The sequence below is a fragment of the Microcebus murinus genome, chromosome 12 (assembly GCF_040939455.1).
Source record: "Microcebus murinus isolate Inina chromosome 12, M.murinus_Inina_mat1.0, whole genome shotgun sequence".
NCBI classification, from domain to species: domain Eukaryota; kingdom Metazoa; phylum Chordata; class Mammalia; order Primates; family Cheirogaleidae; genus Microcebus; species Microcebus murinus.
Window position 1 is genome coordinate 27954702 of NC_134115.1, and position 24834 is coordinate 27979535.

The following is a 24834-nucleotide window of genomic DNA, read 5'->3' on the forward strand; positions in this document are numbered from 1 at the left end:
ACTTATAAAACCTGGTCAACTGATTACAGTAGATGTCTACTACAACCAACTGGATGAAATGATGAGGATGCTTGTGACTAAGCAATCTAGATTGGTCAATAGAGACAGGCCAAGCCTCTTGCAAGACAATATTCAACCACATGTCTCATAAACAACTCTGTTCAAACTACAGAGGCCGGACTTGGAAACTCTCTGTCATCTACCATATTCACCAGACATGGCACCAACTGACTACCACTTTTTTCAGGCTTTGGACCACTTCTTGCCAGGAAAAATATTTAATCCTCAACAAGTTGTGGAAAACACCTTTTGCGATTTCAATGCCACTTGTTCTCCAGGCTTCTTCGCTGCTGGTATAAACAAGCTACTGTTAAGATGGCAAAACTGTGTCAATATTTTAGGCACATACTTTAATGGTACTGCTTTTTGTTTGAGATATGATAAACTAAACTTTTAATTCAAAATCAGACATTTCATATTTAATGATCTAATATAATTTACACATAGCACTAGATTTAAGAAAAGAAAATTTCCCATTGCAATAGTTCTAGATTATGGCAAATTCTCTATAAATTTAATTCTGTTTTTATCAAAGCTAATCTATGAGTAGAAGATGCTGGTAAGCTTATAATTTCCTTTCAGCCAGGGCAGTGGTAGTGGTAAAAAGAGAAGGGTAGTATATAACAAGAGAGGCCTTTCTTGGAAAAAGGAGAGGGCCAGAGTTCTAGGGTTTGCATTCCCCAGTCATCTTTTAGTGCTAAAAGAGTAACTTTTTTAGAAGAGGAATGAGTGCCAAAAGCAGGAAGGAAGTTTTGGTTCTAGAACATGATATGCCTTCTACGTTGTTTCCTTTGGTCATGAGGTTTCTGATTAAGTATGTCACTGGAACTTGTCCCTTTTACTAATGTAAATATTACTATTATCTTTTTAGGTTCCTTTTAGCGAGTATTCCTGTTCATACTTACATACTAGACCAAAATCTACTATATGATTAAGCCACAGGGGACTTCTGAGTATTACCTACCTTTGGTGTAATGAAGAAGTACTGAGATGTGTTTTCTTTACAGGCAGTATTTACAACCATTTCAAACACTCTCCGTTCATTGATTGGGTCCATTCCCTAAACAGTGACAATAATAATGACTATTGTTTATATCTATTACAGAATATAATAAGACGCAAGTAAAAGAGTAATCACTATACCTGATTAATTTCATCAACAACTCTGAATGGACATCTATTAAGCTCCTGAAGTGCCATCAAGTATAACATGGTAGAAACACTTCTTTCACCTCCACTTTGATGATGAGGAGTTAATTCATGCAGCTGAGTACTACTGCGAAATTTGACTCTAATTCGAATTCCGTATTTATCATAATCTTCCTGTAAAATATTTAAAAAGTTGATGAAAGATGACATTTTCTTCTGATAATTTCATTCTACATTTGGAAACAGACTTGATTAACTAAATACGAATAAAAAACTTGAAATTTAGTGATACTAGCTTAAAAGTAAAGCATGTACACTGACAACCAACCATGAGATGACGAATTAAAAAAAAAGCAAAATAATGAATATTAGGCAAACAGTTATCTAAAAGGTTTAAGGATCTTCAACTCCAAGGATCTATTCAGACAAGGGAAATACTCATATTACATTAACTTTTTCCTACTCTGTATTATTCTTTACAAGTAGGTGAGGAGTCCTGTCATGAAAAGACACTATTTTAGTTCCAAGTGCTAGGTTTTCAAACTATAAGTGAAAATAATTAAAATAATTAGAACACAATGGAGTATCATGCCATTTTCTAGAGAAGAAGCTGTGCATGCCACTGCAGCCATGAATCCTTCCCACTTCTTCAGTTGGTTAAGAAGGAAAAAAATAGGCAGAAACTATATGCATACTTTGAAAAATTACTAAGTCACACACACTACTCAGCAAAAAGCCTGGCACATTATAGGTATTCAATAAATATTTGTTGTAATGAGTGCATTCAGTGTTTTGTAAATTTTGCCAAAACTGAGGCTGCTCTAAGGTTTATTTACTACTCTTTCCAATGTCATTTCTAGGTCAGTCAGGTTCAGATTTACCTTAAAAATGAGATATATAACTTACTAATTAAAGGTTATTTAATGCATAGAGCTTTAAGGTGGTGGCCAAGAGAAAGATATAATACAAGCCACACAGGTAATTTTAAATTTTCTAGTAGTGACATTAAAAAGAAGTGAAAAGAAATAGCTGAAATTAATTTTAATACACTGACTGCCACACTAGAAAAAAAATTTTCCTTGAGGCCATGGTGTTTTATTACAAAAATAGAATAAAAACTTTGAAAATAAAACAATCCTAATTTAAAGAAAAATTTGTTATTTTTTATTGTTTTCTGTGCATGACTTATATGCCACTTGAAAAACAGCTCACACAGCATGTGAGTTACATATGCTTCATGAGGCCCTGGGCTCAAAACTAGCATTAAATACAACTCACATGGCAGTTAATGTGTTAGTAATAGATTTTAATTTAATCCAGTATATCCAAAATATCATTTTGACATGTACTCACAATATACATTTCTTCTTTTTTAAAAAATTTATAAAGATGGGGTCTTGCTATGTTGCCCAGGCTGGAGTGCAGTGTCTATTAACAGGCACAATCCCACTACTGATCAGCATGGGAGTCTGGACCTGCTCCATTTCTGACCTCGGCCGTTGACCCTTCCTTAGACAACCTGGTGATCCCCGGCTCCCAGCAGGTCACCATATTGATGCCGTAAGTTAGTGTGAATGCCCAATCAGCAATGTACACTGCAGCCCAGAACTTCCTGGCTCAAGTGGTCCTCCCACCTTAGCCTCCCAAGTAGCTAGGACTACAGGCACATGCCATCATGTCTGGCTAAATTAAAAAAAACAAAAATTGTTTTTGGAGAAGGTCTCACTAAGTTGCCCAGGCTGGTCTAGAACTCCAGGGCTCAAGTGATCCTTCCATCTCAGTCTCCTGAGTAACTGGGATTACAGGCATGTGCCACCACACCTGGCCACAATAATTTTATTAACTATGTCATTTCTTAACTATACTAGCTTTGATTACTAGAGTTTTATTTTTGGCTCTGACACCCCATTCTTTGTTCTTTCTGCCCCATTCTAGCTTCTAGAAGGTTCTGGCTAAAGAAGGCAGTTTCAGAACCATGACTGGGGAGGAGAGAATACAAGCATTCCAAAAGGGAGGCTGAGAAGAGATAAAATGCCCATTTCCCAGGAGCCCAAGGCTAGACAGAATTATACGCACAGGTTAAGGAGAATCTTCTCTACGGTAGTACAGTTATCATTCAAAACACAGAAGAGCTACCCAGAAGAGATAGCATATGATAAAATTACAGTACCATGCAACAGGATCTAGATTAAAGAATGGGATTTCTATGAGAAGTCAAGTTCCATAGGCTTTGCCATGGCAATGCTTACTTGACTGTATTTATGTCTTATCTGGTTAAGGTGTTTGATAAAGACATCATAGCTACTTTGAGTCTGATGAAGCTTCCAGTAATCAAATTTATTTGAGAGCTTAGGTTCCAGGATCAGGTTTGGAGTTTGATTCTTTGCTTTGCCAACTGGCAGCTATGTAATTTTCAGAAAACTTACCTTAAGTTTTAGTTTATTTACTTATAAAATGGGGGCAATAAAACTGCCTGCTTCATATAACGGTTGTTAAGAATTAAACAAGATAGGCCGGGCGCGGTGGCTCACGCCTGTAATCCTAGCTCTCTGGGAGGCCGAGGCGGGCGGATTGCTCGAGGTCAGGAGTTCGAAACCAGCCTGAGCAAGAGCAAGACCCCGTCTCTACTATAAATAGAAAGAAATTAATTGGCTAACTAATATATATAGAAAAATGAGCCAGGCATGGTGGCGCATGCCTGTAGTCCCAGCTACTTGGGAGGCTGAGGCAGAAGGATTGCTTGAGCCCAGGAGTTTGAGGTTGCTGTGAGCTAGGCTAACGCCACGGCACTCACTCTAGCCTAGGCAACAAAGCGAGACTCTGTCTCAAAAAAAAAAAAAAAAAAAAAAAAAAGAATTAAACAAGATAAACTTAAGAGGGCACGGCACAGTGTCTGGGATAAAGGAAACATAATAGAAATTATTATTGTTACTATACTACGTCCCTTAATTCTTTTTTTTTTTTTTTGAACATTTTAAATTACTTCTAAGTCCCTTAATTCTAACAAGCACAAAGACCATGTAGATGACAATTACTGTGATAGGGCTTTAGACCTAGAACTTAAAAGTGAAATGATGTTCCACACTTATGCTTCACACCAAGCAAATGAAGGAGTCATGGGGCAAAACTCCCAAGAGGAGAGAAAATGGTGCAATCATGCTTTATATTTATGTAACATATATTCAAAACTGCGTGCATGCTAAAATGCAAAATTATTGGGTTGCTTATTAAAAAATTTTATTTTCCAAAATTTTTAACATATACAAAATTACAGAGAACACTAAAATTAGTTCAATGTACTATCAACTAGTCTCAACTATGATCAATAAATGGCCAATCTTGCTTCACCTATAATCAATCCTATCTGCTCCCCTTTCTCAATTATTTTTAAGCAAATCCCACTTTATCTCTTTACATGTTTCTTAATGGAAAATTAATTTTACCCCAAATTGCAATGTGCAAATTTACAGCCTAAGAAATTAGACCAGGTATGGTAGCTCACATCTATAACCTCAGCACTTTGGGAGGACAAGGGAGGAGGATTGCTTGAGGCCAGGATGTTGAGATCAACCTGGGCAATACTGTGAGACCCCACCTCTACAAAAAAATAAAGACTAAAATTAACCGGGCATGGTGGCACATGCCTGTAGTCCCAGCTACTTAGAAGGCTGAGGCAAGAGGATCCCTTGAGCCCAGGAGTTTGAGGTTACAGTGAGCTATGATGATGCCATTGTACTCTAGCCTGGGCAAAAGAGTGAGATCCTGTCTCAAAACAAAAAAGAGAGAGAGAAATTAGTGGCAATTTCCCTATATTTTCACTCTCACGAACTCTTAAATTCTTAATCAAAAAGAAATCATTGATATATATAGTACATTTCAATTACATTTGCTATTTGTTTATGACTCTTCTAACTTTGGTTGTGGTAGATTTACAAATCAGTGCATTTATTCAACACAGCTGAATAACCATCACTCAGCTTGGATAGAAAGAGTTAGTAAGGTATTAGTTACTTATCTGAAACATCACCAAAAAAAAAAAAAAAGTGACCCTGAAATAAATTTTTGGAGGGATGGGGCAGGATGGCTGACTAGAGACATCAGTTGCCAGATTATCTCAGAAAGAAGGAAAATTTTCAGATGGAAAAAAACATAGTTCAGTTGTAATTCTGAGGAAACGTGCCAGAACCTATCAAAGGTTCCACAGGGAAGAAGTTATGGAACAGAACAAGGAGCAAGATTTCAGCACAGATCAACCCCTGAGAAACTTGGAGTCCCTTGGAAAGGGTAGGTGGAGGTTTTGTTTTTCTTCCCCTCACATCTCTGGCAGACTGCAGGCTCTCAAGCAGCTGGAGAGCTTTTCTACCCTTGTGAGCCTGAAAGCTGCTGCCTCCAGTGAACTGGGAGCTTCCTGAGAACAAAGGACCGGGCTGCCAGCCCCCTTGGGATAGTTTCCCCTCACCACAGACCCAAGCCGAGGTGACAGGTGCCATACTGCTTCTCCACCCATTATGTACCTTTGTCCTCCCCCAGGGAGCTTTAGCCCTTCAGCTTTTGTGTCACTGGACCCCACACAAACATTTCCCAACTCTTGCCCAGACTGCGGTGGCCATAAGGAGCGGGTGGGTCTTGGGAAAACTGTGATCCCAGAGCTTGGACACTCCAAGTGGGCTGCCTTCTGGGGAAAGAGACAAAGGGGACCAGAGTGCTAGCCCTCCTCTATTCAGACTTTTCTCCTCCTCTTCCCTCCCTTGCCCACTGCTGCTGAGTGGCAGTTCCCACGTGAGTTGGCATGGGTGCCCCAAGGGAGGATTGAGCTAGGGCTCTCAGGAGCAGCTGCTTCCCCTCTGGTGGCATGCCCACCACTCAGAGGCTTCCACAGAGAGTGGGGCTCATGCCTTAACTCGTAAAGAGCAGCAGCGGACCAAGGGGTGAATGAACTGTGGGCTCCCTGTCAGCTGGCCCTCTCCAGTGTTGCTTGCCTGGCTGCTCCAGCACAGCAGGGCATGCCCTGAAGTGGGGGGGACATTAAATCTTCTTAACGCTTAACAGAACTCAGGACCACCATGCTTCTCCCTAGCTTGGTCAGGGATTGACCCTGGAGGACAAGGGAACAGGCCTGCAGGCTGGATCCCATACCCCTAGGACTCAATTTGTTGCTCAGGGACATGGAAGGGAGATTTGTGAACTAATCTTGGCAGGCTAGGGAGCCCATGTTGGCAGAACTAAAAGGAGAGTGCAGTGTGGGTCTGAGCTGCAGTGCACTCACGGAGCTGGAGCAGCCCTCCCTGAACAGGAAAGCCACGTTTTCAGTCTGAGGCAAGATTGTGGGCAGGGAAGCTCCCAGTCTGTGGCACCACTGCTGGTGAGCTCAGCTAGTTTGGGCAGCTGCCTGTGGCCAGATGTTGGAAGGATATTTGCTGGGCCAGGGAAGAGGGAGAAGAGTGAAACCTCTCTTCCAACAGCCAGACTGTGAATCCCAGATGGCTCTACCCCAAAAAGAAGACTTTCTGGTTTGGTGGAGCTGCTTTAGCCCCTCCCTGGTGGCTTTGTTCAGCAGCTTGGGAGCCGACCCTCGGCCTGGCAGAGACATATCTTGTGCCTGCCTTTGTGGAGCCTGAACGCAGACTCACCTGAACCAGCCCCACTCAGCCTTGCTCCTCCACCCACCTCTGCTGTCGTGGAAAATAAGAAGTCCCCTAGGAACTTCAGGGCCCCGCACACCACTTGGGGCATTTGAGTCCTTCTCCTGATCAACTAGAGCTGGTCACATGGCCCAAAAAACACCACTGAGGCTGTCTCTTTCTGGCAGGGAGGACAACTTGTCCAGCCCATTATAGCATTTACTGATTCCATCATACAGGGCATGTCTGACTCTTATCACAAGCACCACCTACTGTCTCAGAGATTAAACTGGGTGGCCCAATATGATTCACACTGTTAAGGACACCACAGGGCTGGGGAAAGAGAATAGGTTTCAAAAACCTCCATGTTCCCCTGTCAATAAGACACAGGGAATCGGCCCACACACATAGCTCACCACTGCTATAGCTTTGATACAGCTATAGATAACTATTATAGCAACTAAGAAAACCACCACACTAAGGATACCTATAAACCAAGGTACCCATCCAGAACCTAGACACCTCATCAAAACACCCAAAAGCAAAGCCAAAGGTCCTTACCCAACATATGCTACAGACTCACCCTTAAGAGTAAGGAGGAAAAAAAACAAAAGAAAATTGAAAAACAGGAAGTGATAGTTGGTTCAGATGAGAAGGAATCAGTGCAAGAACTCTGGAAGTATGAAAAAACAGAGTGAAAGAACACCCTCAAAGGAGCATACTAGCTCTCTAATAATGGATCCCAACCAAAATGAAAATACTGAAATGACAGATAAAGAATTCTAAATATGCATTGTAAGGAAGCCAAATGAGATCCAAGAGAAAATAGAATACTAACTCAAAGAAACAAGGAAGACAAAGGAAGACAATTCAGAAATGAATGAAAAATTTACTAAAGAGATACATATATTAAAAAACAAAACTTCTGGAAGTGAAAAATTCAAGAAATAGAAAACACAGCAGAAAGTTTTAAGAATAGACTAGGCCATGCAGAAGAAAGAATTTCAGACCTTAAAGACAACTCTTTAGAATTAACTCAGTCAAAATTAAAGAACAAAGAATCAAGAAGAATGAACAAAAGCCTATGAAAAATATGGGATTATGTAAAATGGCCAAATATGAGAATCACAGGCATCCCTGAGGATGAAAAAGAAAACCCCAAAGGCTTTGAAAAACCTACTGGAGGGAATAATTGAGGAAAACTTCCCCGGGTCTTGCTAGAGATTTAGACATCTGGACACAAAAAACTCAATGAACAGCTGGGAGATTCACTGCAAAAATGGCATCACCAAGGCATACAGTCAAGTCATCAGACCAGGTAAAGTCAACACAAAGGAGGGACTCCTATGAACCATGAGGTGAAAACATCAAGTAACTTTACAAAGAAAAACCTATCAGACTAACAGCAGATTTCTCAAGAGAAACCTTACAAGCCAAAAAGAAATGGGGTCCTATCTTTAGTCTCCTAAAACAGTATAACTGGCAGCCAAGAATTTTGTATCCTGCTAAACTAAGATTCATAAATGAAGGAGTAATAAAGTCTTTACCAGATAAGCAAATACTAAAGGAATGTGTCAATACCAGACCTACCCTACAGGAAATGCTCAAAAGTACATTATACATGCAATAGCACAATAGATACCAACCAGTGTAAAAGCACCCAAAAGTTATAGCCCATAGCTCTTATAAAACAATAGCATAAGAGGGAAAATAAAGCAATAAGGTATGATCCAACATGTTGAACAGGCATCCCACATATCAATACACTCACTGTGAACAGTCTGAATGCCCCACTTAAAAGACACAGACTACATGAATGAATGAAAAACACAACTACAAGGACTCACACAGACTCAAAGTAATGGTATGAAAAAAAATATTTCATGCAAATAGAAACCAAAAGCAAGCAAGTATAACCATTCTCATATCAAATAAATAGACTTTAAATCAACAATGGTTTAAAAAAAAGAGACAAAGACGTTCTTTATATAAAGGTAAAGGAACAATTCAAAAAGAAAACAATAATCCTAAAAATATATGTACCTAACACAGGACACCTCCCTGTTTCATAAAGCAAATTCTTCCAGATCTAAGCAAAGAAATAAAGAGTAGCATCTTAACTATTAGGGACTTTAACACTCCACTGACAGAACTGGACAGATCTCTGAGGCAGAAAATGAATAAAGAAATATTGGATTTAAACAGGACTCTAGAACAAATGGACATAATAGACATTTACAGAACATTCTACCCCCAAACTACTGAATATACATTTTTCTCATCAGCACATGGGACATTTTCCAGAACTAATCACTTCTTAGGCCACAAAATAAGTCTTAGCAAATTAAAAAAAGAAATTGAAATCAGACCATGTATCTTCTCAGACCACAGTAGAATAAAACTAAAAATCAATTTCCAAAGACACTCAAATCTACACTAAGTCAAGGAAATTAAACAACCTGCTGCTGAATGATTCATGATCCTTGGGTCAATGATGAAATTAAAATGGAAATCAAAAGATTTATTGACCTCAATGACAAGGGGAACACAAGCTTTCAAAGTCTATAGAATACAGCAAAAACAGACCTAAGGGGAAAGTTCATAGTTTTAAGTGCCCAAAGACAGAAAGATCACAAATTAACAACCTTATGTCACATCTCAAGGCAAAAGAAAAAGAACAAACCAAACTCAAAGCCAGCAGAGGAAAAGAAATAACAAAGCTTAGAGTAGAATTAAACAAAATGGACACAAACAAAAAACCAAAAAACTCAAAAAAAAAGTCCCACAAAGGATCCCTAACACAAAAAGTTGGTTCTTTGAAAAGATAAAACAAAAGTAATAGACTGCTAGCAAGATTAACCAGAAATATAAGAGAAAGGACTCAAATAACCCTAATCAAAAATGAAAAAGGAACAACTGACAGCATGGAAATACAAAGTATCATTTGTGAATACTACGAAAACCTCTACTTAAATAAACTAGAAAACCTAGAGGAAATGGATGAATTCTTGGAAACACACAATCTCTCAAACATGAATCAGAAAGAAATACAAATCCTGAACAGACCAATAATGAACAATGAGACTGAAGCAGTAATAAAAAATCTCCCACAAAACAAAAGCTCTGGACCAGACAAATTTATAGCCCAATTCTACCAGACATACAAAGAAGAACTGTATCTATCCCACAGAAACTACTCTATAACATGGAGAAGGAAGGAATCCTTTCTAACTCATTCTATAATGCCAGAATTATCCTGATACCAAAGCCAGGAAAGGACATAACAAAAAAAATAAATCTGCAGACCAATATCTATTATGAACACACATGCAAAAATCCTCAACAAAATACTAACAAACTGAATTTAACAGCACATCAAAAAGATAATTCACCATGATCAAGTGGGTTTCATCCCAGGGATGCAAAGATGGTTTAACATATGTAAATCAATAAATATGATTCATCACATAAATAGAAGTAAAACAAAGACCATATAATCATCTCAATAGATGCAGAAAAAGCACTCAATAAAATCCAGCATCCTTCATGATAAAAACCCTCAACAAACTAGGTGTAGAAGGATCATAACTCAAAATTATAAAAGCTGTAAATAACTAACCCACAGCTAACATCACACTGAATGGGGAAAAGTTGAAGGCATTTCCCTTAAGAACCAGAACAAGACAAAGGTGCCCACTAGCACCACTTGTATTAAACATAGGACTGGAAGTCCTAGCCAGAGCAATCAGGCAAGAGAAAGAAAGAAAGGGCATCCATATCAGCAGGGAAAAAGGGGGTCAAACTATCCCTATTTGCTGATATGATCTTTTATCTAGAAAACCCAAAAGACTCTTGGAATTGATAAATTCAGCAGAAGTCTTAGGTTAAAAAATCAATGTACATAAATCAGTAGCATTGCAATATACTAATAACAGCCAAGCAGAGAGTCAAATCAAGGACTCAATACCATTTACAATAGCTACAAAGAAAATACATACCTAGGAATATACTTAACCAAGGAGGTGAAAATCTCTATAAGGAGAATCAAAGAACACTAATGAAAGAAACTGCAGATGACACAAGGAAATCAATAAAAATCCCCATCATGAAATGATAGAACCAATGCTGTTAAAATGTTCATACTGCCCAAATTGATTTACAGATTTAAAGCAATCCCCATCAAAATACCAACTTCATATTTCATGGATCTAGAAAAAATAATCCTAAACTTCACTTGGAATAAAAAAAAAAGCTTCAACAGCCAAAGCAATCTTAAGCAAAAAGAACAAATCTGGAAGCATCACATTACCTGACTTTGAATTATACTACAAGGCTTTAGTAACCAAAACAGCATGGTATTCGTATAAAAGTAGAGACATAGACCAATGAAAGAGAATAGAGAACCCAGAAATAAAACTATCATCTACCTACAACTAACAGACCTTTGACAAAACAGACAACAATACACATTGAAGAAAGGAATCCCCCTATTAAATAAATGGTGCTGAGAAAATTGGATAGCCATATGCAGAATAATGAAAACAGGACCATCTCTCACCATATACAAAAATTAATTCAAGATAGATTAAAAACTTAAATGTAAGGCACGAAACCAAAAATTCTTTGCATAGGCAAAGAATTTATGACTAAGATCCCAAAGGCAAATACAGCATCAACAATATTAAATAAATGGGATTTAATTACATTAAAAAGCCTCTGCACAGCAAATGAAATAATCAACAGAGTGAACAGATAACCTACAGAATGGGAGAAAATATTCACAAACTATACATCCAACAAGGGATTAATATCCAGACTCCATAAAGAACTCGAATGAATTAGCAAGGAAAAAACAAACAGCCCATCAAAAATCAGGCAAAAGACACGAACCATAAGTTTTTTGAAAGACAGACAAATGGCCTGGAAACATATGAAAAAATGCTCAATATCACTAATCATCAGGGAAATGCAAATTACAACTATACTGAGGTACTACCTACCCCAATCAGAATGGTCATTATTACAAAGTTCAAAACCAACAGATGCTTGTGTGGATGCAGAGAGACAGGAATGGTTATACACAGTTCTATGGAAAATAGTATGGAGATTCTTCAATGAAATAAATGCAGACCTACCACTCCATCCAGCAATGCCCCTGCTAAGTATCTACCCAAAGGAAATGAAGTCGTTTTATCAAAAAAGACACCTGCACTTGAATGTTTATTTCAGCACAATTCACAATCGCAAAGATGTGGAATCAATCTAAGTGTCCATCGATTCACGAGTGGATAAAGAAAATGTGATATATATATACACACACAAGCCCCCCTTCCCCCACCATGGAGTACTTAGGTACTTACTACTTAGCCATAAAAAGTAATGAAATACTGTCGTCTGCAGTAATCTGGATGGAACTGGAGACCACTATCCTAAATGAAGTATCTCAGGAATAAAAACAAAATACTATATGTTCTCACTAATAAGTAGAAGCTAATAGATGAGTACACCCAGAACAAACCGATAAAAAGGACATGACAAACCAAGAAGGGGGCAGTGTGTGCAGCGGGGTGTGGGATAAAAACTTACCTGTTGGGTATAATGAACACTATTCTGATGAGCACACCAAAGGCCCTGACTTAAGAATTATACAAGTTATCTATAACAAAACACTGTACCCCCTTAATTAATATTTTGAAAGAAAAAAAAAAAAGCATTGGTAAATCAAAGTAAAAAAAAAATTTCAAAAATAAATTTTTGAAACTTGACAATAGGGGTGGGGTGGGGGGGAATTGACCCTTATGGAATCCCATAGGTTGTCTTCTCCTTTCTTTGGAAAATTTTTTAGTAAACAAAATTCTCACAGGTATAACTCTGAAGTTAATAAGTAATTTACATGTATTTTTAGCACACAATTAAAATTACTTTCATAGAAATATATTTCAAATGCAATTTTACCTCATTTTCTGTATGGAGATCAACTTCACCAGCACACTGCATGGAACTAAAAAAATTGCTGAATTTTTCATTAATTTTTTCTACTAGCTCTTTTAAAGGATTAAGCCACCTTTCTTTTACCTATAAATAAAGACAATACAAAAACACAATTTAAAAGCAGTATGATTATGTTCTGGCACAAAACTTTACATAAAACAAATTTTATATCAGTATCAACCTGATCATGGAAACACACTTCTCTCAGTAGTATGTCATCTTATTTTGCATTATTCTATGTTCTGGTTTCATTAATAATAAACACATGATAAAAAGAAAACATAAAAATTAAAAAATTACCTGTGAAATGTTTTCCCTATATTTATCTAGTTCAACTTTCTTTCCTTTTAGTTCTTCAGTTAACTGCTCTATTTCTTCTTCTCTTTTTGTGTATTCCTCAACAACCTGGCAGGGAAAAAATATCTCTTTAAGATAAATCTACAAAAGGATAAAATATAAAATTGACATATATTAAAACATTAGCTGAAAATGTCAATTGTGTTGCATTGTTTGTATGCAACTAATTTATGTTCTAACTACATACTGAAAATGGCATTTTTTATCGTTGAAAAATAGACATGCAGTATTTCAGGTTAGCTCAACTATTCTTTTTATAAAGAAAAGGCACAGAACACTGTGTTCCTTAGGAAGAATCTATTTAAAATTCTAATAGATTCAGAATCTGGCATTTAAAGCACATTGTTCCTGCTGTCTAGCTTATTATTACCAAGAGCTCTAGTACAGAGTGGGAGGCAAGTACTGGAGGGAACTCTGTGTGTGTGTGCACGCATGCATGCACACACGTGTGTGTATGGGGAGGGTAGTAGCAGTGGTGGTTGCAGAATGGGAAGAGAGAAAGAGGCATACTGTAGGATTCAGTCCTGTGAAGCAGGAAGCTCTTGATCTTTCTTCAGTTAATAAAGCATCAATTTCATCCAATGTGTTTGGAAGATCTTGGAAAGCCTAAGGAAAAAAATTGTCCATCACTATAGATACAATGAAAACCATTCATTCAAATAGTTAAAAGGAAAATAATCTGCTGAATAAGTATCTACTCTCTGTTCAACAGCATGCTAGCACACAAGGATACAAAGGAATTATTAACAGGGTCCTTTGCCTTCAAAAAGCTTATATTTTATTCTAAAAGAAAACAAAATGTATACACTGGATAATACCTTACAGCAATGTATTGATGTTGAGTATTAAAATAAGCAGTATATATCACATAGACTATAGAATTTAGAGAAAGAAGTTATCAGTTCATGCTACAGGAGAGTTAAGAGAATTCAAAGGCCTAGAGTTCATCTCTGGGTCTTAAAGCAAATAGCTAGAAAAAAAATCAAGGCAGAGGGAAGATAGGAGCTTGGGAAAAAAGAATGAGCACTGCATACCATGGGGGGTGAGGAGTTGTGTCCATTTGGAATGGTGGGTACTTGCTGAATTGGTAGAATGGGTCCAGAATATGTGGGGCATTGAAAGAGAGCAAGAAGTTAGAACTTTATACTGTACTTATGAAGAACTACAAAAGCATCCTAAGAATCCAATTACTTTGGCAGAATTTCACCACAGTACTATCTTCTCAGTCCATTCCATGGAGACAAATTAGAACAGATGCTTTCCTATGAGGGGAGGCAAGCAGTACATTGTTGTACCTAGCATAACCTGCTAAGTCCATATATGTACTACAAGGTACAAAACTAATCTTGAAACCCTGAAAAAAGATCTTGACACATGACACTAATCTAATATCTCAATCTTATTTTTTTAACCTTTTAGAAAGCAGTTCAACTTCTACAGACCTTTAGATATTCAGTATGTACATTTGCTGATCTTCTGCCTTGTCCACTGAGCTTTGAGCACATGTGCCCAACACCTACTTGATTATCTTCACTTCACTCTAATAGGCTTCTTAACTTTAAGATGGTGAAATAGAATTTTCATTTCATTCACCTTCTCCAACACTTTAAGCAAATCAGTTTCTCCTTTAATCTTCTCTATCTCAGTAAATGACATCACCATTTGTTCAGGTGAAAAATTCAGGGATTCTCTCTTTTACCCTTTATGTCAAATCCATCAGCAAGTTCTGCTGGCTCTATCATTCAAGATATCTCAAATGTGTCAACTTCTCTTTCCTTCTCTCTTCAGATCTAATCCATGCCACTATAACCTCTTGCCTAGTTCAAACCTAAATGGTCTCCTTACTTCCAACCTTGTATCCCTACTTTATTCTCCATATAGAAATTAGGGTGCCCTTTTATAAGCTGAAGTTAGCAATATCACTTTTCTGTTAAATTCTCTAGTGGATTCCATCTCAAAAACAGTATAAACCAAACTCCTTGTATGGTCTATAATGCCCCAAATAATCTTGGCTTCTGCCTTCCTCTCTGTTTAGATTACAATTTTTAGCCCTACTGAGACTTTTTATCTTTTTATTCATGTTTATTTATAAACATGCCAAATATACTGCTGTCTCAGGGGCTCATCTGAGCTGTTTTCTCTGTCTGGAATACTTTTTTCTCACTTCTTCACTTGACTGATTTCTCTTCATTCAGGACTTATCTAAAGTAGTATCTTCTCAAAAAAGGCTTTCCTGACAATTCCCATCCATGTCACTTTATTCCTTCACCTTGTTTTATTTTTCTTCTTAGCATCTCTCACTATTTGACATTATCTATTCTCTTTTTGTGTTTTTGTCTGCCCCATCCTCCAGACTAGAATATAAGTTTTAGTAGAGAATGAAGTATGTCTGTTTCGTTCAATGCCTGATATGTAGCAGGTAATCAATACATTTTTAATGAATATATTAATTATCTTCTAATTTTGTTTCTTTCAAAAACAGTATGATTTATCAAAGATAGAACCGTGTTGCTTTCTGTTTTTATCTTTACTAGATATTTTACTGTCTATTGAAATAACATTTGAAATTAAGAATCAAAACAGGCATACAAATATGTATTTTAAAATTCATTTCCTAATTTTATTTTGGCATTACTCTGAATAGGCATCTACGTAGACAAGGGATCATCCCGACTTATCAGCTAGAGCCTAGGGTCACAGGGATACATTATTAATGGCAGAATGTAGACTAAAGAGCAGCATCTCATAATTTAACTAACTGGTGTGTTAGCATATAAAACATAATGGAAATAAGGAAAAGGCTCTTTTGTCCTTTCCTTACCAGCAGATGTAAGCCCTAAAGATTTGTCTCCCATTAAACCCTAATTCAAGACCCAATTTCCAGGAAAACATTTCCATTTTGCCTTTCTTTTTCTAAATACCCACTTTTATTGTTTTTTATATACCAATTACTGGTACAGTGTTTCCAGGAAAAACTATACCCCATATTTCTAACTGTACCTCTTTAAAGGTAGTTTCAGGGGAAAAAGCCTACTTTTATTAGAAGAACAAATGTTACAGTACTAATAATTTTGCATAGTGATACCCATGTTTTAAGAATTTTCGCACTAAACCATAGGACTGGTGCCCAAATTTGAATACAGTAGAGAATATCTGTTAAACAAAATTATTTAATATATATACATTCAGTTTAAAAATGGGAAAAGATTTCCACATTTTTTATGGCACATCACGTTTTTCATTGCCTGTTACAATGCCTAAGATCCTCTAAGCTTAAAAATAATGTGTTAAATATGGTAACTATAAATTATATACTTTTTATACTTACTGTCTGATATTCTTGAGGAACAGTCTGCTCTGCACCCAGGTTACATACTTGCCTAGCTCTCTTCATAAGTTCCTTGCATTTCTGCAGCAATCTCTGTCTATTTTCATCCAACTCAATGAAATGTTGCTATTATAAGAAAAATATATTGAAAATTTAAATATTACTGTTAGAGGGCTGTTTTATTAAACTACTGGATTGTATAAAATAAATTACTCAGTAAATAAATTACTCAATTTAATAAATAAATTACTCAATAAAATTAATCAGAAGATTATGATTATCATCTAAAACCATATCTCAAATCATAACTGCTTTTATGGTAAAAGTTAAATTTGAACTTAAACTTACACATTATTCCCTTTATTTCTCACAACACTGTACAGTAATATTATCCCCATTTAATGCACATAAGAAAAAGACAGAAAGGAACTGTCCAAGCTCACACATTTAGTTAGAAGCTGTCATGACTTAGATCCATGTCTGTTTATAGAACATGTGCTCTTTTCCTTACAGCATGATGCCTCTCAGTGGAAGCAAACTGGACAGAGTATGTGCGTGAGGAAAGGGGACACAGGAAGGCCCGAGTGGTCATAGAAGCTATGATAACTGAACAGTCTTAAAGGATAAGAAACTACTAATGAAGCAGCAATAGAAGACATTCTAAGGACAGGTGACTATGAAAAGCACAGAAGCTTCAAAGACCCATTTAGGGAACAAGTATCTAATATGGTTGGAAGAGAGAAATTTGTAAAGGTGTAAAAGATCAGGGTTGGCAAGGTGGACAAGGACCAAATTGCAAGTTTCATGTGTAATGAATATCTTCTATAGGCCAAGCATTGTTATAACCACTATCCCATATGTTAATCAATCTCATCCCTATTACAATCTTAAAGAAATATGTTATCTCTTTTTTTCAGATGTGACTCAGAGATATTAAGAAACATGTCCAAGCTTATGGAACTAGCAGGTGAGCAGGTTTCTGAAAAATTAAATTGGTCTAGTTTTATCTCTTTCCCTTAAACCTCAAACTTTGGTCTGCACAAAAAACACCTGGGGGTGGGGGATTAATGCCCTAGCCACAGCCCAGGTCTACTTGATTACTGTCTCTGGGGCCAAGACGTGGGCATTTGTATTATTAATGAGGTCCTCAGGTGATTTTTATGCATAAAAATTTGATAGCAAATAAAGTAAATCAAGACAAAGTTATGAAAAGTAAAAGAATATACACTGGACCAAACTAAAAGTACAAGCTAACCTTTATACTAATCACTTAGTACTATGGTTTCTTTGAATGAATTCCTCAGTTTCTACAGCCTGAGAGAAATAAAAGAAAATATTACAGACTCCCAGTCACTACTATTCTGCTCTGTAAGGGCCATTGTACTGAGGCAAATGCAAAATAAGGGACAGCTGGAAAGAAACTAAACACTGCTAATTTCTTCTATTCCTGTTTCCTGTTCCTCTAGACTTTGCTAAAATGAAGTATTAGAACATTATGTCCAAGAAATATCACTGAGTTGATTATTTGAAGCTCCATACTTAAGATGGACAAAATCTCATTCAATGGTTTCTGTTTGGTGGCATATGCCTAATAAAAACTTTATCTGAGAAAATATTTCTTTTCATACATACACATTTGTGACATATCTCTTCACAAAGCACCTGCTTTTTTATTTTAACTGCAATTTTTCTTACTGAGCTTTTTTGGTTGGGGTGGGGAGAGGATAATACACAAATTATCTAAGATAATGTAGAGTCAGGCTAGCTTCACTAGCTTTATTTACATTTCTGCTTAGAGTCTAACCTTTAACAGTTAATAGAGAACAGAAAATACTCCATCTGTTTAAGACATAAGAGGAGAAAGGAGGAAGATTTACAAAATATCCCCTCTAACATGACAGAAAAGATTACTTTGTAGGTATATATTCTGGAAAAAATTAATAAGTATTATCTTTTCTCTGAAATTCTTTCTGAGAAAGTTTGGTTGTCATGGAAGTTGTACAGAAATACGTTGACATTAAACAAGCAAAAGCTTTTCTAAGAAGGCCCTCTTGTGGAAGAAATAAAAATTATTTACAGAATTTCTTATTAAAACAGTATGCATTCTATTTAACAGCTCAATAAAATAAGAGTCAAACAAAATGAAAACCATTTTCTGTGTGAATGAAATTAAGTTCTGGATAGCATCAACCTTTACTAAAATATTAGCTTTAAATTAACACATTTCTTCCTCAATTGTCCCTCAATACAAATATAAGCATGAAATTTCATTCCAATTTAACTGTTTTCAAATTCAAATGTTAACCATTTTTTTAGTTACCAGTCAGAATACATAAGAATATAAACATTATTTTTCTTTTTTTCCTTCAAAAATTATTCCTGGCCGGGCACGTTGGCTCATGCCTGTAATCCTAGCACTCTGGGAGGCCAAGGCGGGAGGATTGCTCCAGGTCCGGAGTTCAAAACCAGCCTGAGCAAGAGCGAGACCCTGTTTCTACTATAAATAGAAAGAAATTAATTGGCCAACTAATATATATAGAAAAAATTAGCCAGGCATGGTGGCGCATGCCTGTAGTCCCAGCTACTCGGGAGGCTGAAGCAGTAGGATTGCTTGAGTCCAGAAGATTGAGGTTGCTATGAGTTAGGCTGATGCCACGGCACTCACTCTAGCATGGGCAACAAAGCGAGACTCTGTCTCAAAAAAAAAAAAAAAAAAATTATTCCTTTTTTCCTACATATCTCTCATTTAAGTAAAAAATATCTCCTCTGAAATTCAGTTTTTTGTGGGAGAGTGGTAAGCAGGTAGACAGAGGAGAGAAGGTAAGATGAAAAACACTGAACTCTTAAATTTTGTATTAGGATAAACAAACAACTTTCAATTCTTATAACTAATATTAATTCTGATGTAAATCTATACTTTTAAAGGAAACACTGGTTTCATGCTAGGCAGCACATCAGGCATCCTGCTATATATTACTAAACTGAATATCACAACATCCCTGCAATTTAAGCAGGTATCATATCTATGGCTGCACATAACAATTAAGCTTGGTTGGAAAACCTTCCCATGGTAAAAACCAAAATAATAGGAATATGTTGTCTGTCCACCTCTATATTTGGATTCACACATTGTCAGCTTACTAGTCCTAAAAATAGTCTGGCAGTTAATGATATTACCAAATAGAGGCTTCCAATCATTTGCCTTTCTCTGGGGGATGTTTTATAGGTCTGGAACCCTGTTGCCCTATTTGCCTTCCAAACTCCGTGGTGGTTAGTTACTCTTAAGTTCCCTCATGAATAAAATCCCTACTCAAATTTTATGTCAACCTTCTTTTGTGAACTTATTTTCATGATCAGGGTAAAAGACAAAACCTGCCATGTATTGAAATGGACAAATGGGGAACAAAAAAGATTCCTCTTTGGTTCAAAGGAAGCTGGATAGCAAGAACAACAGAAAAGAATGTGTGTAGGTAAATGGCAACAACCATGAAAACAAAAAAGAGCAAGGAAAGAGAACTACCATCCACCTACTCTAGTATATATTCTTCTTTTGCTCATCATTAGTGACTCTAAAATGTGTGGCTAATGACTATGGTCAGCAACAAATATTAAGTATGCAACAGAATAAATAAAAGACCTTAAAAAGGGTTGGTAAAACAATTATAAATAAAAAGCATTAGAAATAATTTTCAGATCAACAAATGAACAAGGGAAACAGTGTTCTAAAATATCGCTAAGGAAATCCAAAATAGGCAGGGGTAATAACAAGTAAGATTAGTGTGGAAAAACTTGTTAAGGGATGCGTGTGTGCGTGTGCAGGCGCACGTCAAGGAGGGGTGTTCTGGTTTCAAAAGTCGCAATGAACTCAGACTGACAAAAGTGAGAGAACAATATGGGAAAGAAAAAGAGGTAATAACAAGTAATTTTAAGAAAACTATACTGGGACAGCCAACCAAGGTAAAAAAAAGACTGCAAATTGAGAATAGATGTTAGAGATTTTTGTAAAGCTTCACATCATGCATAATATTATAAAATTATAGAATTTTAAGCAGTGGAATATAAAAAATGAGACAAATTTCTCTGGCAGTTACATGAATACAAAATTGGTAAGAAGTGAGGCCACACTTACCAGGACTTAGGGCCTAGACTTGGTAGTGGCCACGGAAGTTAGAAAGAGGTGAATTATGAATGTGGTAATGGCTGAATTGGGCAAAGAGCATGTAAAGAAAGGAACAAGGACTAAAGAGAATTAAAATGTGCTAAGTAAAGTTTCTCCAACTAACTTTAAAATTATGCAAATGAGTTGAGAAAGTATGCATTATTAAAAATGATCAAAATAATACATGACTATTATTTTCATTATAAATTAAAGTAAAATATTTTGGTTATTTTTGCTTTCTGGATAACAATGATGAGCATTCAACTACAGGAATTGTAACTTTTAATTTGTTAGGATATATTTTAGCTCAGATATAGATCAAGTTAGTAAGAAGCTGAGAACTAAGTGGGCATTATTTCCAAGTAACAAAATCTAGAGGGATAAGCAGTTAATCAGAGATTATTTCTCTGGGCAGTATAATATGGCTGTTATTGTAAAAAAAATCAATTAGTAATTGAAAGATTGAAAACAAAACCCCTTCCTAGGAAACATTCCTACTCTCCTGAAACACAGCAGTCAGTTCTACTCAAAATACTTCTGCTACTACTAACAAAATGGATCAGAGAGAACACCACTGTCAGTTTGCAGGAATCTCAGTATATCTATCTGAACTAAGGCTGTTGGAAGAGTATCTCTCACTATGTCTAGAGTAGGTTAAAGTTTAGCAGAGCACTTATTCCAAAGTCACTGATTTTGTACTTCTATAAATATAACACAAACATATCATTTTCCTAAGTTCTCATTAACACTAATAAAACTTGAGGTACCAGGATCAAATATTGTATTATGTGACTTTGGCTGGCTGGCTATCTATCTATCTATTTATTGAAACAGAGTCTTACTCTGTTGCCTGGGCTAGAGTGCCGTGGCGTTGGCCTAGCTCACTGCATCCTCAAACTCCTGGGCTCAAGCAATCCTCCTGCCTCAGCCTCCCAAGTAGCTGGGACTACAGGCATGTACCACCATGCCTGGCTAATTTTTTCCCTATATATTTTTAGTTGTCCAGTTAATTTCTTTCCATTTTTAGTAGAGACGGGGTCTTGCTCTTGCTCAGGCTGGTCTCAAACTCCTGAGCTCAAACAATCCACCCGCCTCAGCCTCTCAAAGTGCTAGGATTTTACAGGCGTGAGCCATCGCACCCAGCCAACTCTGGCTATTTAAAAGCCAAATATAGTAAAGCTCCATATAGTATCTGCATAATGGGTCACCTTCTTCATGAAACCTCTTCTATAGCATTATCTCCTATACTGAACAACTATGTTCATAAGCTCAATCAATGAAGTAACTTCAGCATGGGCACTACAATTATTTACCAATAGAACAGATGAGGAGATGACACCCCCCCCCCATGCCCATGAAATAAGCACTGATGAAGTTCTCCTCTGGTAGCTAGTTCCACATCCAGCTCCTCCACTCCCCACTCCCATTTGGGTCCTATCTTTGGTTTCTTTTTGCTGGATCACTTCTACCTATTTAGAATGACTATTGCTATTCCTTCTGCCTTTTTCTTTCCTTTTTTTCAGGGGTGGGAGAGGTTTCTTGCCTTCCACACTTCTGTCTTTTGCTCAGAGTGAGCTAACCAATTCTAGCATATTAAACCTAACCTTCAGCTCTGTTTGGCTACGTGTGTTTGTGCCTGCAATGCTCCTCATTGCTTATCTGCTAGCAAAATTGTTTTTTTCCCAGTTTCTTCTAGCTATAAGCTTTTTTAGGAAGCTAGAGGGTTTGAAGAAGCTGGCTTAAGAATAATAAAGCTGCTACTCTACTCTGATTTAACCTTCCCATTCATCTGTGCAGTCCTATGTATATATTTCCTAAAACCTATTCTTTGAGGATGCTTTCCACAAAAAGATACCACTATATAGCTCACTTTTATGCAACAGATATGTTTCTGAAGTGTACAGTGAATCATGTACATGACAGTGCCAGAGAGCAGTAGACTCCCTGAGGAAGTAGAAGAAAGGATGGGGAAGGGTACAAGGGGACTTTGAATACACAAAGATGTTTAAAAATCTGCAACAAACATGGTAATGCATTAACATTTGTTAAACAGGGGTAGCAAACACATGGATATTATGTTACTCTTCATACTCCTGTATATGCTTAAAATTTCATAATTAAAAATAATGGAAAAAATACTTCAGTGAAACAAATGATAAAAGCCTAGTTTTACTTGTGTACAGCTTGATGAGCTTTGACACATACATACACCAGTAAAACCATCAACAGCAAGATAATAAATATATTGATCAACCTCAAAAGCTTTGTGCTTCCCTGTAATCTACCCCCACTGTACCCTTCCCAGGCAACTACTGACTTGCTTTCTGTCACCAGGCACTCTGCATATTGTAGAATTTTATATAAATGGAATTATATATATACTATATAATCTTTCCTGAAACATTATAGTATATAATGTTTCTTTCACTCAGCATAACTGAGATTCATTCACGTTGTATATCAGTAATTCATTTCTTTTTGTGACAGAGTAATATTTCACTGTGTGGATGGATATACTACCGCTTACTTAACAATTCAGCTGTTGCTGGGCATTTATTTCATTTTTAGCTGTTACAAACAAAGCTGTTACACATTTGTGTATCGGTCTTTCACAGACATATATCTTCTTTTCTCATGGGTAAATATTCGAAGAGAAATGACTAGATAGCATGGCAGGTATACGTTTAGCACTTAAACTCCTAAATGATTTTCCAAAGTGGTTATATACTTTAAATTCCCACCAGCAGTGTATGAGAGTTCCAGCTCCAAATCCTCACTAGCACTTTGGTATGGTGAGTCTTTTAAAATTTTAGTCATTCTAGTGGGTCAATAGTGATAGTTCATTATGGCTTTAATTCAAACTTCTCTACCAATAAAGTTGGGCATCTTTTCATGTGCTTATTTACTATCCATATTCTTTCTTCAGTATGTCAAAATCTTTTGCCCACTTTTTTTCACTGGGTTGTTAATCTTCTTTGTATTAATAGTTGTAAGAGTTCTTTTCATAGTATCCATTAGAGGTCAGAAAACTTTTCTATGAAAGGCTAGTAAGTAAATATTTTCATCTTTGAGGGCCATATAAACTGTCATTTATTTTTGTGTTTTTAACCAGCTCTTTAAAAAATGCAAAAACTCTTTTTAACTCAAAGGGACTTTACAACCAACCAACCACATGTATATCTATTTGTATACATCGCCTTGATTGTTGTAACTTTATAAAAAGCCTTAAAATTAGTGTGAATCCTGCAACATCTTTTTAAAAGTTGTTTTTGTTTTCTAAGCCCATTACATTTTAGGATAAGTCAATTTTTACTAGGAACTCTGCTGGGAATTTTATTGAACCTATAGATATAGAGAAGAATTGACATTTTAACAAATCCTAAATCTTCAATCCATGAACATAATCAGTGCACCTAATTTCTCTCAGCAAAGTTTCTCTCATAAAAATTTTATAATTTTCAGCACATAGGTCTTGCAAATATATTCCTAAGTATTTCATTTTTGATGCTATCATAATTAGTATTGTTTTTAAATTTCCATTTCCAACTGTTCATTAGATGGGGCCACAATTACTTTCTATATATTGAACTTATATCCTGCCATCTTGCTACATTTTCACTGATAGTTCTAGTAGCATTTTTGCAGATTCCTTAATATTTTCCACAGAGATGATCATTTATCTGAAATAGACAGGTTTCTTCTTCTTTTTCAGTCTGCATACCTTTTATTTCATTTTCTTGCCTTTTTGCACAAGCTAGAACCTCAAGTACAATGTGGAATAGAAGTGGCAGGAGTGGGCATTTTCCTTGTTCCCAATATAAGGGGAAAGTTTACAGTCTTTCACCATTGAACATGATATGAGTTGTTGGTTTCAGATAGATGTCCTTTATTGGGTTATTGAAGTTTCCTTCAATTCCTAGTTGCAGAAAGTTTTTTTATCATGAAAGGATGCTGTCTTTTTTGTCAAATGTTTTTTTCTATATGTACTGAGATGATCTAGTTTTTCTTTTTACTGTTAATATGATCTATATTGATGAATTTCTAAACATTAAACCAATATTGTATATCTGAGATAAAATTTATTTGGTTAGGATTATTATCCTTTTTATACATTGTTGGATTTGATCTGCTAGTATTTTATTAAGAATTTTTGCATCTATGTTCATGAG

General features: G+C 36.4%; 1 protein-coding gene across 2 annotated transcripts in view; it reads right to left on the reverse strand.

Annotated features, from left to right (window-relative positions):
• SMC5 (structural maintenance of chromosomes 5) overlaps positions 1 to 24834 on the reverse strand; it is a 98170-nt gene that overhangs the window by 3785 nt on the left and 69551 nt on the right. Inside the window, exons 18-24 of one of the 2 annotated variants that reach the window (XM_020289302.2) lie at positions 16507 to 16632; positions 14213 to 14257; positions 13689 to 13784; positions 13122 to 13226; positions 12786 to 12905; positions 1204 to 1383; positions 1025 to 1120 (exon numbers count right to left, since the gene is read on the reverse strand). In XM_020289302.2, coding sequence (XP_020144891.1) covers positions 1025 to 1120; positions 1204 to 1383; positions 12786 to 12905; positions 13122 to 13226; positions 13689 to 13784; positions 14213 to 14257; positions 16507 to 16632 — 768 coding nt within the window. The remainder of the gene's footprint in view (positions 1 to 1024; positions 1121 to 1203; positions 1384 to 12785; positions 12906 to 13121; positions 13227 to 13688; positions 13785 to 14212; positions 14258 to 16506; positions 16633 to 24834) is intronic. The other variant, XM_020289303.2, reaches the window with a different exon arrangement.